The sequence below is a fragment of the Castor canadensis genome, chromosome 3 (genome assembly GCF_047511655.1).
Source record: "Castor canadensis chromosome 3, mCasCan1.hap1v2, whole genome shotgun sequence".
Taxonomy (NCBI): Eukaryota; Metazoa; Chordata; class Mammalia; order Rodentia; family Castoridae; genus Castor; species Castor canadensis.
Window position 1 is genome coordinate 42,170,155 of NC_133388.1, and position 12,026 is coordinate 42,182,180.

Here is a 12,026-nt window from a genome sequence, read left to right on the forward strand (position 1 = left end):
TATTGAAGACTTCTATTAGTCTGAATTCTTTTGAGTGTGACTTACAGAAATCCAATGTTAAAGTGGCTTAAAAACAAAAGGAAATTTTGGTGCTTACATAGCTAAAGCAAAAGGGAGGTAGGTGGGAAGAGGGAGCATATACCCATCATACCATCATACTGTGGCTAGATCATCATTAACAGCAGGGCTAGGACTAGGGACTAGCACCTCAATCCTAATGCAGTTCTATCCTTATTTTTTTGGGGGGGGGAGTAGTGGGATTTGAACTCAGGACCTGAGCTTCCTTGACAGGCACTCTACCACTTGAGCCACACCCCCAATGCCCTGCCCGCCCCCAGCCCCTTTGAGACAGGACCTTAGTATGTAGCTCAGGCCGGCCTGGGACTCATGATCCTCCTGGCTCAGCTTCCCAATACCGGGATTACAGGCCAAGCTTGACTCCTAGTGCAGTTCTAGAAGTTATGGTGGGGGAGGAGAAATACATAAGTTTTGAGCAAAAATAGTTTGAACCTTTTTAAAAAGGAATATAAATTAGAAATGAAGATAAAGTTCTGAAATGATGTTAAGCCGACTTTTTTTTTTTTTAACTTTCAGACATGCATGGATATTGTAAAATGCAAATCCTGCTGTTGCTAGTGAGTGCTCCTACACACAGTCCATCATTCAGTGAGGAAGGGGATTGAAAGGCATACCTCTGCTTTCCCAGTTCCCTGTCACAGGAAGTATGCCAGAGTAAAAATTTTTTTTTGGAGGGGAATAAACTTAAAAGTTTCTACATGGATAAAAAGTATTAAAGAAGAAAATAGGATGATTGTGGTAATAAGTGGTAATTATTGAGCACTTGACATATGCTCAGTACTATAGTAAATGCATAGCCTCATTTCAATCTGATGACCATCCTGAGTGAGGAACTGGGAGTCTGCTTATTTATAGGTGAGGAAACCAAGACTGGATGGAGTGAATTAATTGCCCCAGCTCCTGACAGGCAGAGCTGGGTGACCTCTGATCTCAGTCTTGGTTCTCATTAGGCTTCTAACTAGAGGTAGCTTTAATTTCATTTTGGTGTGTGAGTTGACAACTTTACAAGCAAAAGTACTGCATATGGTACATTATTTTGTATTTTATCCTGCGTGAAATAAAGCACATTTGAAGCTGGTTTTCTCTTCCTATTTTTTCCCTGTAACTGTCCTTTCCAGTTATGATGCAAGGCCTCTCTCTGGGTACATTGGTGACATGGGACCTCTCAGAACACAGTGCAAAGGTCCTCTAGTAATCATTTCTGGATTATAGCTCAAACTGTAGAGAACTGGACCACCTCACATTCTAAATCCCAAGCAATGATGAGGCACCTGAATCACAGAGACAGCAAAAACTCACACCTTCTGAAAACGGTACTGCAATATTTAAATGGTAACCAAGAAAATGTCCCTACTGAGGGTGTTTTCTAGTAGGTAAATGTGGCTCCAAGAATTATGACACCACAGGTCCCTCGTCTACACTAGCTATGTGCATATTCCTCTTACTGTTTTCCAAAGAAAGCAGCTGTTGCCTCAGCTTTCTCACTGTTATTTATCTATTTATTTAGGCAGTACTGGTCTCACTGTTTTTACCCTAGTCCACAACCACCTTCATGCACTACAAGCCCTTCCCTCCCCACCTCAGCAAATAAGGCTAGTCTACCTCTGAAGATGTTGTTTTATTGATTTGGTTTGATGATGCGTCTATTAGCTTATCCCTTTTTTAGTTTGCCAGCCAGCCATTATTTGATAGTCTGTCTTCTAGTCTAATTGCATGGCCAGACTGCCGATAGATTCTTGCTAAACTGAGCTTTGATAACTGGGGAGTGAATGCTTTTATCTGATAACCATGATCTAGGCCTGTCCTCCCCATGACTGCAATGCATTTCTTGTCATATTGTCTTAGAGTAGCACTCTCTAAACTTCTTTGAGCATGCATTCCCATCAGTATTTTTGGGGGGTCATATTCTTCTAAATATATGTATATTTGTTCATAAAATGTATATTTGCTACCATCTTTAGGTTCTGACAGTCACAATATACAGTTTCCCTTAGAATGGTTTGTTACTAATGGTAGTGGGTATAAGTCTACATTTCAAATAGTCTTCTTGATGACTTTGTTATTTTCTTAGCCAAAATTTGGTTTGGATTTGTTAAATTATCATTTTAACTTTGAAATGTGTCTGTCAAAGACTTGATACTAGAAGTCTCAGTTCTATCATTTGCTTGTTGCTCTGCAGGGGTTTCTTTGTGAAGGCTTTAGTAAGGTCATTAGTGTATTTTGTGGGTTTAATTAAGGCTAGACAATACAATCAGTAAATTCATGTAATTGAGCCCAGCAAACACAGTGAGTCACAACAGGTTGATGGGGGCTGATCGGATGGGATCACAACTGCCAATTCTGGGAATGGGTGCCTTCTGCTTTTCCCTGGCGACATCTCCTAGACTGCTCTAGGCCAAGGGACATTCTATGGACTGAGTGCAGGGCCGTTTGTTCTGTATATAAAATATTACTTGAGGCTGGGGATGTAGCTTAGTAGTAGAGCACTTGCCTATTATTACTTGAGCTTAATGCATTTCTTTTTAAAGGTAAGTATAAATAGATGTCCTCATTATGTTTTTCTCCTGCATCCCAAATGGATCGCCTTGCACTATCCTTGGAGTGCGCACACCCTTGGGGTTCACGGGCCTCCTTACCATATTATTGGTCCAGAGAACAAATTCTCACATAGGGAAGGATGTTTCCATTTAAGGAGGCCTGCTCATTTCAGTGGCTCAGCCATTTTATAGAAAATGAAATGACTTTGAAATGAATTGTCTTTATAGAGATCCATAATTTGCAAGCAAAATCCTCACTCTACAAAATGTGAAATGTTCTAAGCAACAGCTGTGAGCATTTCAAACGTGCACTACTTTTTAACAGTTCAACTGTTGCCAAGGGAAATTGAGCTGGCTTCAAAATCTTTTCTTGGTTTTAATTCTGCATTTACCCTCAATCAGAGATTGAGGAAACAGGTTTTGCTTGGCTGGGATACTGAACTTTCTTTAAGACTGACACATGGAAATGTAAGTTTCTTGAAGGCAGGAAATAGGCTGGAATTCTATACAGTCTTATACCAGAGCAAAAATGGGTAAGTAGCGATATAGTGGCCAACCATCTCCAGTCAGTAGGGAGAGTCTGCTTTCATCTGAGTCACCTTCCTGAGTTTCCCATTTCAGTTCACGGTAGGCATATTTTTCTTTTATGGTATAGACTTATTTTTCCACTCGAGCTATCTCTGGGAGCATGCACAGAAATTTGCAACAACTGTGTGCTGAACAACACAAACAAGAGAAATGCAAATGCATTTTGTGTTGTCACTCGTACCTGTGGTACACAGAGCTTTATTTATGTACAGTTCTCTTCCCTAACTGTACAGAAAACATGACATAATGCTGCTAGTTTCAGAATGACACATATTAATATAAAAGGAAGAAAATACTGGAAGGAAGCACAACAAAATGCTAGTGAGTACCTCTGGGTTTGAAGGATTACGAATAATGTTAAATTTTTCTGTTATCTGCCTCCCTCCCAGTCCCGATTTCCCAAGGTTTGAACAACTGATAGTTCGATGTTTGTAGTTAGCGTTAAGAATTTTGTTTTTGGTGGACCTGCGATTTGAATTCAGCACGCTACCACTCGAGCCACGCCCTCAGCCCTAGGATTTCTTTTTCATTTTCTCAAAAGTATGCAGCGTGCTTTTAAATATTTTCTAGAAATGCACCATTTGGCTTAGGGTTCACCAAGGATGCAAAACACAGCTGTAAATATTTTATCACGTGTTTTAGATAGTTAAGTGAAGTCTCCTTAAACTCTTTCGGACTCAACTTGCCAGTTAAAACCTCGCAAGCGCCTACATTTTGGGGCTGGGTCTTTCCCAGCTCTGCAGCAGGCGCTGGCCGCTGCGGCTAATCTGAATGCAAGATCGCAAAGCCTGGTGACAGCGTTCCCATCTGCATAAGCCCTGGCCTCAACCAAGGCTTGCAGGAACAGACATTCAAGACAGACGTGGAGAGGAAAAGAGACCAGGCGAGAGAAACCGGAGTTGTTGCCCAACCCGTAGCCGGGCCCCGGGGGTTTAAATTTCCTTGCCGGGCCTCGCACAAGGATCAGCGGCTGCTGGGGGTTTCACAGCCGGCTTCCAGGGACCCATTGACACAAGCAGTGGCGCACTACCACAGGCAAGGGATCTTATTTCTTTCTACGCAGCGTGGGGTCCAGTCCTGGGTGTGTGTGGGGGGGGTTCTTCCAGCCCAGAGCGGCCACACCAGCCGCTAAACGGGGTGCAATCAAGGCCCTGGAGCTTTCCCTCCTTCCTCTCAGCCCCAGGAATCCTCTGGCTGGAGAGAATCGCTGTGCACAGGCGCCCTTTGTGCGGAGCTCATTTCTCTAATCTGCCAGTGGCGCAACTCCCAGGATTAAGGAGCTCCTCTCAGGCCCGGGAGCTTGGCGGAAGCGGCGGCTCAGCGGTCCGAGCTCGCGGCTGCATCCGGGTCCTCCAGGCCTCGGCCCAATCCTCGGCCTCCTCTCTTCCCACTCTCCTGTTTCTCCGCCCCCCCGCCGCCAATCCCCGATCAGCTCTCATCCTAACTTGCTGGCAGGGGAGTGAAGGCGCAGGACGGCCAATGAAGCCTCGCTTCCCGTTTGAAGTCTCCAGTGGGCGGGCTTCGGGGGCGGGCGCTACTGGGCAGGAAGTTTGGTTGCGTGTGTGCAATGGACTCAGCCGCCCGGTGATATTGACAATAGGAGAGAGAAAGGGGCATTGACGGGGACCCACGGCGGGTAGCGAACGGCGGCTCTGGCAGCGGCGGCTCCAGCTCCAGCGGCTCCTTCTCCTCCTCCAGACTCCTCTGCTTGCTGCCGCTGCAGATCCAGTCTTCCTCCCTCCCTTCCCCCCCTCCCCACGTCGCCGCCGCCGCCGCCGCCGCCGCCGGGTCCGGGGCAACAAGCAGAGGCGCCGCCCGCCGGGAATGTGAGCGAGGAGCCACAGGCGGAGCCGCAACGGGGTCGGTGCCGATTTGATGGGACGGGCCCGCGGGGCAGGATCGTGAGGCCGCCGCTGCCGCCGGAGCGCTGAGGTTCGGGTCCGGCCGTGAGGCCTAGAGGCGCCGCCGCCGCGGAACCGGAGGGACGCCGCACCGGACAGCCGTCGCCCCGGGCTGCCCGCCGCTGCCCGGACCTCCCCCTGCACGTCCTGGTCCCGCCGCCCGCCCCCGCTGCGGCCCGCTCGCCAGTCTCCCGCCCCTCGAAACCACAGATCATCTTCGGATTCTTCCCCAGAAGCTTCAAGGTAACTTCGTCCCTCCGCCACCGCGGCTGCCCGCTTCCCTCCCTCCTCCCAGTCCTCCTGGGAACCTGCAGGGCACCGGACTTGGGGAGGCCTGGCCCAGGCAGGCGAGGGGTGCGGTGTGTAGGGTGGAGTGCGCGAGGGGGAGCGCTCGTCCCACTTGTCTGGTTTACCTGCCAGTGTTCTGATGGTACCTCTCCTTCGCTGCCTCCCTTTCCCCGGTTTCTCCACCTTTTGTGATCGGAGGCGTTTTCTTGTCTGTCTTCATCCACCGGCGGGGGCGGGGGCAAAAGGGGTCTTGCGGTAGTGAAGACGAATCTGTAGCCCCGTAGCTTCTCCAGGGTCTGGGGTGTATGGAAGCATCCCTGTCCCTGGTCCTTCCCCTTGAACCATTCTGCCTTGGAAATGCACGGTGCCCAGTGTTAGGAGGGTGATAAAGCTTTGGGCACCCTGGCCCAGGCGAAACCTGTTTCCCCTGGCTTTGCGCGGATCCGCTGCTGCCTTACCTTCAGTTTTGCAATGCTTTAGCGTTGAGATCTTTATCCTTGACGCTTATTCTGGGCTGTGGGCATAAGGGGAAATGATTTTTTTTTTTTTTTTAAAAAAAGCGACCTAATGGATCATCGTTACAGATGAGGAATAAAGAAGAGACAGGAGTGTGGAGGAAGAAGATTCACAGAAATCTTGTGTTGTTAGGGTTAGAATGAAATCGAAATAATTCACGTAGGAGACAGGAAAATCCGCCTCTGAATTTACAACATGCAAATGTGATGTGGAGCTCTTGCCGATGCAGTGGTTGTATTTTAAAGTGATCGTACATTTTCTATAGTATTCATAATTTGCGATTCAATTTCGAGTCTCTCACATTACATTTAAGGCCAAATTAGGTAGACTAAAAAACACTTTTTAACGAAAAAGAACCAAAGCTTCCAAAATTTCAAACCTCAACATCGTGGGTTGTGTTTTTGTTATTTTTACTTTGTCAGAATTCAGGTACTCTAGATAGCTTTTTTAGTCTTACACATTTAGAAAGAAATTCCCTTACTCTTTTTGTAGAAGTTAAAAAACACTTGTTTTATGTGCTGGAATGACAGGTGAGTAATTGCATTTCAGTCTTTCCCCTGTATGCATTATTTCTGTCTGAGCCTGCCTTTAATCTTGCATGGAGCCTCAGTGCTGTGGAAATGATAGCATGTGTTTAACTTGATGAATGAAATTAAGCTTAATGCTTGTTGCTTTTAGGAAATAGCCTTCATTTTAGCAATTTGAGAGGGTTAAAAGATGCAAAAGAACTGTCCAGTGCAATCAGTTTGATAGAATGAACATTGGTGTTTGAACTTCCAGGTCTAAACCTCAAGGGAACTCAGCTTGGTTGTCTTAAGTAGGCTGTGGAGTTATGTTTGCAGTTCAGTTTGGGGCTTGGTTCCATCATAGTTTTGTTTATTAAGATTTCATAATTTAACATGGCTTCATTCAAAAAGTCTCCTTTGAGAGGATTTTAATCATGCCTTTTATGTGTTGTTTCAAGTACTCTAGTCCATCCTCATTGCAGTTTGGTGATTTATCATAGCAAACAGCACACTGCATTGAAAGTCATGCTTAGGTAGTTTCAGTAATTGTAAACTTAAATTTGCTGTGATACATTGGTGTAGTTTTTTTTTTTTTGGGTGGGACTGTGGTTTAAAATCTGGGGCTTTGTGCTTGCAAAGTAGGTGCTCTATCACTGGAGCCAAACTTCAGTCCATTTTGCTCTGGTTATTTTGCAGATGAGGTCTCCTTAACTATTTGCCCAGGCTGACCTCAAGCTTTGATCCTCCTCATTTCAGCCTCTCAAGTAGCTAGGATTAAATGAAGCCACTTGTGCCTGGCTTGGTGTAGGTTCTTTTTTTTTGGGTGGTACAGGGGTTTGAACTCGGGGTTTCACACTTGCTAGGCAGGCACTCTACCACTTGGGCCACTCCACCAGCCCTGTTTTGTGTTGGATATGTATTTTCGAGATAGGATCTCTTGAACTGTTTGCCTGGACTGGCTTCCAACCACGATCTTCCTGATCTCTGCCTTCTGAGCAGCTAGGATTACAGGCATGAGCCACCAGTGCCCAGCTTGGTGTAGATTCTTGAAGTATAGTAAGGGTTTCAGCCCTAGAGCCCATTCACAATATTAAATGTGTTGGGAAAATGTATCCATGGAAGTTTTCCAGCTTCAGAATAGTTCCAAAATTACTTGGAGAATCACAAGATGAGAAGAGCTTTGCAGCTAGAATCGGCAGACAGCATACAGTTCTTTAAGTCTTGATGAATATCGTCTTAATGCTCAAAATAGAGTAGTATAATACAGTAGAACGTTGGCATTGCTTAATGAGAGTAATATTACTTTTTCTACCAAATTCTCATGTTTTCTCTTTGACAAGACTTTTCTTGATTGACTTTATTTACTTTCTTTGGCACATATTCCCATTTGCATAAATATTGTATGTGGGAATTTTGGACTCTGTGTAATAAGTCACATGAATGCCTCCACCTTGGGGATGTGTTTATGATCCCTCTTTCTTTTCAGTAGGGATATGTCCTCAGCACCAACTACTCCTCCATCAGTGGATAAAGTAGACGGATTTTCTCGGAAGTCCGTCAGAAAAGCCAGACAGAAGAGGTCGCAAAGTTCCTCACAGTTTAGGTCTCAAGGCAAGCCTATTGAGTTAACACCTCTGCCACTGCTAAAAGGTAAGACTCATGGCCAGGTGATACATTCTTTTTCAGTTGATCTTTCTCTATCTCTCTCTACATAACTTCCTTTTTGTGGAGTTTCACATGTATTAAAATTCTGTGTTGCAAATTGAAGGGATGGGAGGCTTTAGACACATGGAAGTTCCTGGTGTATGACCAGGTAACCCCTTCTCCTTCTTTAAGGGGTCAGAAATAGCTGTGGGCAAGTGAAACTTCCTGTCAGGAGACTGCCACATTGACAAGCAGAAAAGCTAGATGGCTGAGGTGTCTGCTTCTGTATTTCTCATTTTTTTTGGGTTGACATTTAAGTGTATGCACTGTGTGCAGTGATAACTACAGACTACACTGTCTTGATCTAGACACAGACCCTAGGACAGGAGATGGGATTATTAACTTGCATCAGGAAGATGGGATTTGAAAAAGTTCATTTTTAATAATGAAGGAAGAAGAATTCATAATTGATTGCATACATTCTTGTTTTCAGAGAATACAATAGAAAAAGTATTATCATGATCAGACTTGCTCAGCACAGTTCCCTTTGGAGTGTATTAAGCTTTAATTTAAGAACCGATTTTCTTCTGAATTAAACCTTTCATCTTTAGCTTTGGATGTGAATACTTTTGTACCTTTTTTTCAGATCTGTTCGCCTCGTGTTTATGAATAGGTGTGATTTAAAATGTATTCAAACAATACCTGTTATACTGTCAGTGTCTACCTTTGGAGATGGAATTTTGTTTGCTAAATACCTGCCCGTGGGGAGGAGGGAGATAGGAACAGTATGATTAACTGTAGTGGCTCAGGGGAAACCAGACAACTTGCATTATTAGTTCGCTAATGTACATTTACTTCTGTAACAATCTGGAATCAAAAGGTAGCATAAGAAAAACTGGAAGAGAACTGGAAATGTCCTCAAAATTTAGCTTGGGATATTTCAAACATTTTTTTTCCTATGAAAACACTTTTTAAAAAGTTTTTTAAAGGGAAGGAAATTCATAAATAAGTACTGTTTGTACTTGAAATTGGTGGAAACTAAATGAATACTGATAACCGAATGATGCCACATCAGGGCTAAGTGGTTAGCTCATCGTTGCCTAGTATGCATGAGGCCCTGGGCTTGATCCCCAGCACTGGGAAGAAAGAACAAAAAAATGATGTAGGTATCTACCATTAGTAAAGATGAGCTCTATTAGAGGAGCCTGATTAAAGATTTTGCTGCTAAAAGTAAAAATACTTTGTATGAGGCTTTGGAATAAAAATGAAGGGTTAAAATCAGTCATACTTGAAATACAAAGCTGGGAGACATACCAGATTCTTTTTTCTTATTCTGTTGGGGATGGAACCCTGCGCCTTGAGCATATTACACAAACACAGTGCCACTGAGCTACATCTCCAGCCTGCATACTGATTCTTTAGTAACTTACTTAATTTGATGTAGACATGTAAGAGCTGTTAGCATCTATATCTGACAAAGGACGTTATTCCTCAGAAGCCCAGATTAAACTTTTTTAGATTTAGAAGGAATTAAAAAAATATAATCACTATATTAATTTCTTAAGCCCCATGATAAACTCTTAAATTACCCAAACACTTATGGCTAAGTTGTGGGTTTTGGGGGTAGTCAAAGAGAAGAATTTGGATACAAGTTTTAATACTTTGTCTCTGTTTTGTTGTTGTGGTAAAATAGCCGTAACACAAAATGTACCACATGAAGCATTTTTAAAGTTGCATTTCAGTGGCATTAAGTACATTGACACTGCCACCATTGCCAGAGTGTCTTCATGGATCTCAGCTGCAACTGCCCGCTCTACACTAACACCCTGCTTCCACCCTTGGCCCTGGCAACCACCATTCCATCTTTTGTCTCAAGGATTTCACTAGTCTAGGACCTCTTATAAGTGCAGTCATGCACTATTTGTTCTTTTGTAATGCTTTATTTCCTTAGCACAATGTCTTTAAGGTTCAGCCATGTTGGTGCATGTGTCACAATTTTATTCTTTTTTAAGGATGAATAATATTCCAATGAGTGCATATACTTACTGTTTATATGGTTCATTCATTTAGCAGAGGATATTTGTATGCTTCCAATAGTTTTAGCTGTGTGAATGCTGTGAACACGGGATGCAGATATCTGACATCTTGCTTTCATTTCCTTTGAGTACACACCCGGAAATAGACTTGCTAGATCATAGGTTTAATTTTTTGAGAATTTTCCACAGCAGCTGCATCAGTCTTCATTCTCATCAGCAATGTACAAGGGTTCTAATTTCACATTCTCACCAACTTGTTATTTTCTGTTTTTTTTTAAATAGCCATTACAAGAGATGTGAAGTGGTATTTGTGTGTGTGTGTGTGTGTGTGTGTGTGTGTGTGTGTTTGGTGGTACTGGGGTTTGAACTCAGTGCCTTGTGCTTAGCAAGTGCTGTACCACTTGAGCCATGCCCCCCCAGCTCTTTTTCCTTTAGTTTATTTCCAGATAGGGTCTCAATTTTTTTTTTTGTGGTACTGGGATTTGAACTCAGGGCCTCATGCTTGCTAGGCAGGCGCTATACCACTTGAGCCATTCTGTCAGCAGAATGTAATGGGTGTTTTTGAGATAGGTTCTCTTGAATTGTTTGCCCAGGCTGACTTTGAACCTTGATCCTCCTGTTCTCTGCCTCCTGAGTAGCTAGGATTACAGGTGTGAGCCACTGGCACCCGACTAGGGTCTCAAATTGTTGCTTCTGGGTTGCCTCTAGGGAGCTTCTCTTACCTCCAGCCAGGCCTGGCCTTCACAGTGGTTTTGATGTGCATTTTTACCTAATGATGGTGAAGTTTAACATCTTTTCATACAATTATTGGCCACGTACACATCTCTTTGTCTCTTTTTTTTTTTTTTTTTTGGTGGTACTGAGATTTGAACTTGGCATCACGCTTGCTAGGCAGGAGCTCTACCTTTTTCTCATTTTTTTTTTTCTGCCAGTGTTGGGGATCAAAGCAGGGCCTTGGGAAGGCTCTCATTCCCAGGTCCTTTTTCTGTTTTTAAAGTGAAGACTGATACAGTATTAAAAGTTTTCCAAGAATTCTGCCATGCAAGAGGATGGTTTTTGTGAATTTGTATTTTGCTAGCATGGGAGAAATAGAAAGCAACAGGACCATGTATACAAATCTAATTCTAGACTGATTAAAAGTGATTCTTTTTGTTTGCTGTGCTGGGGTTTGAACTTAGGGCCTACACCTTCAGCCACTCCACCAGCCCTTTGTTGTGATGTTTTTTTTTTTTTTGAGATAAGGTCTCAAACTCTTTCCTTGGGGCTGGCTTTGAACCATGATCCTCCTGATCTCTGCCTCCTGAATAGCTAAGATTTCAAGTGTGAGCCATCAGCGTCTGGCTAAAAGTGATTCTTGTGTAGTAAACATGAGCTGGTGAGTACTCTGGAAAGTACTACATAAACTAAATTTTTATATCTGTCTACAGAGTAACATAATGTCTGAAATATGTATTTGCTCTTTACTGTAAAAGAGTTTAAATGATATTTATTTTCCTTATAGTGGATTGCTTTATGTGTGTATTGTAACTTTTTGGAAGTAATTTAGAGAATATAAAGAAAATACAGGAGGAATTTGTTTTCCTAAGTTTTTTTTTTTTTTTTCCCATTACCTCTTGAGTCACATCACCAGCCCCAATACTGGTTTTTCCAATATGTCATTTTGAAATTCCAAAAATTAGATACTCAGTAATAATTACATCTGTGCATGCATTATCACAATGTTTATATGCATATTTGACTGACAGATATAAATACTAATTATAATAAAATCATAATAAATACTGCAATTATTCTTAGCATTTTAAGTGCCTGTTTACTTGGAAACTGTAGCATAAAGTGAAGGGAAAGTTTCTATTTTTCACTTTTTTCTAATAGATGCTGCTTTGAAGTTTGTATCATTGATGTTATTTTCTGTAGAAAGCCATGCTAGCA

At 43.1% G+C, this 12,026-nt stretch overlaps 1 protein-coding gene across 3 annotated transcripts in view; it reads left to right on the plus strand.

The window, feature by feature from the left end:
• Window positions 1-4,731: 4,731 nt before the first annotated feature.
• The window catches only part of Ppp2r5e (protein phosphatase 2 regulatory subunit B'epsilon), a 141,223-nt gene continuing 133,928 nt past the window's right edge, over window positions 4,732-12,026 (plus strand). The window contains exons 1-2 of one of the 3 annotated variants that reach the window (XM_074067830.1): window positions 4,732-5,347; window positions 7,901-8,064. In XM_074067830.1, coding sequence (XP_073923931.1) covers window positions 7,908-8,064 — 157 coding nt within the window. In that variant the 5' untranslated portion in view covers window positions 4,732-5,347; window positions 7,901-7,907. The remainder of the gene's footprint in view (window positions 5,348-7,900; window positions 8,065-12,026) is intronic. The other 2 variants (XM_074067828.1, XM_074067829.1) reach the window with 2 other exon arrangements.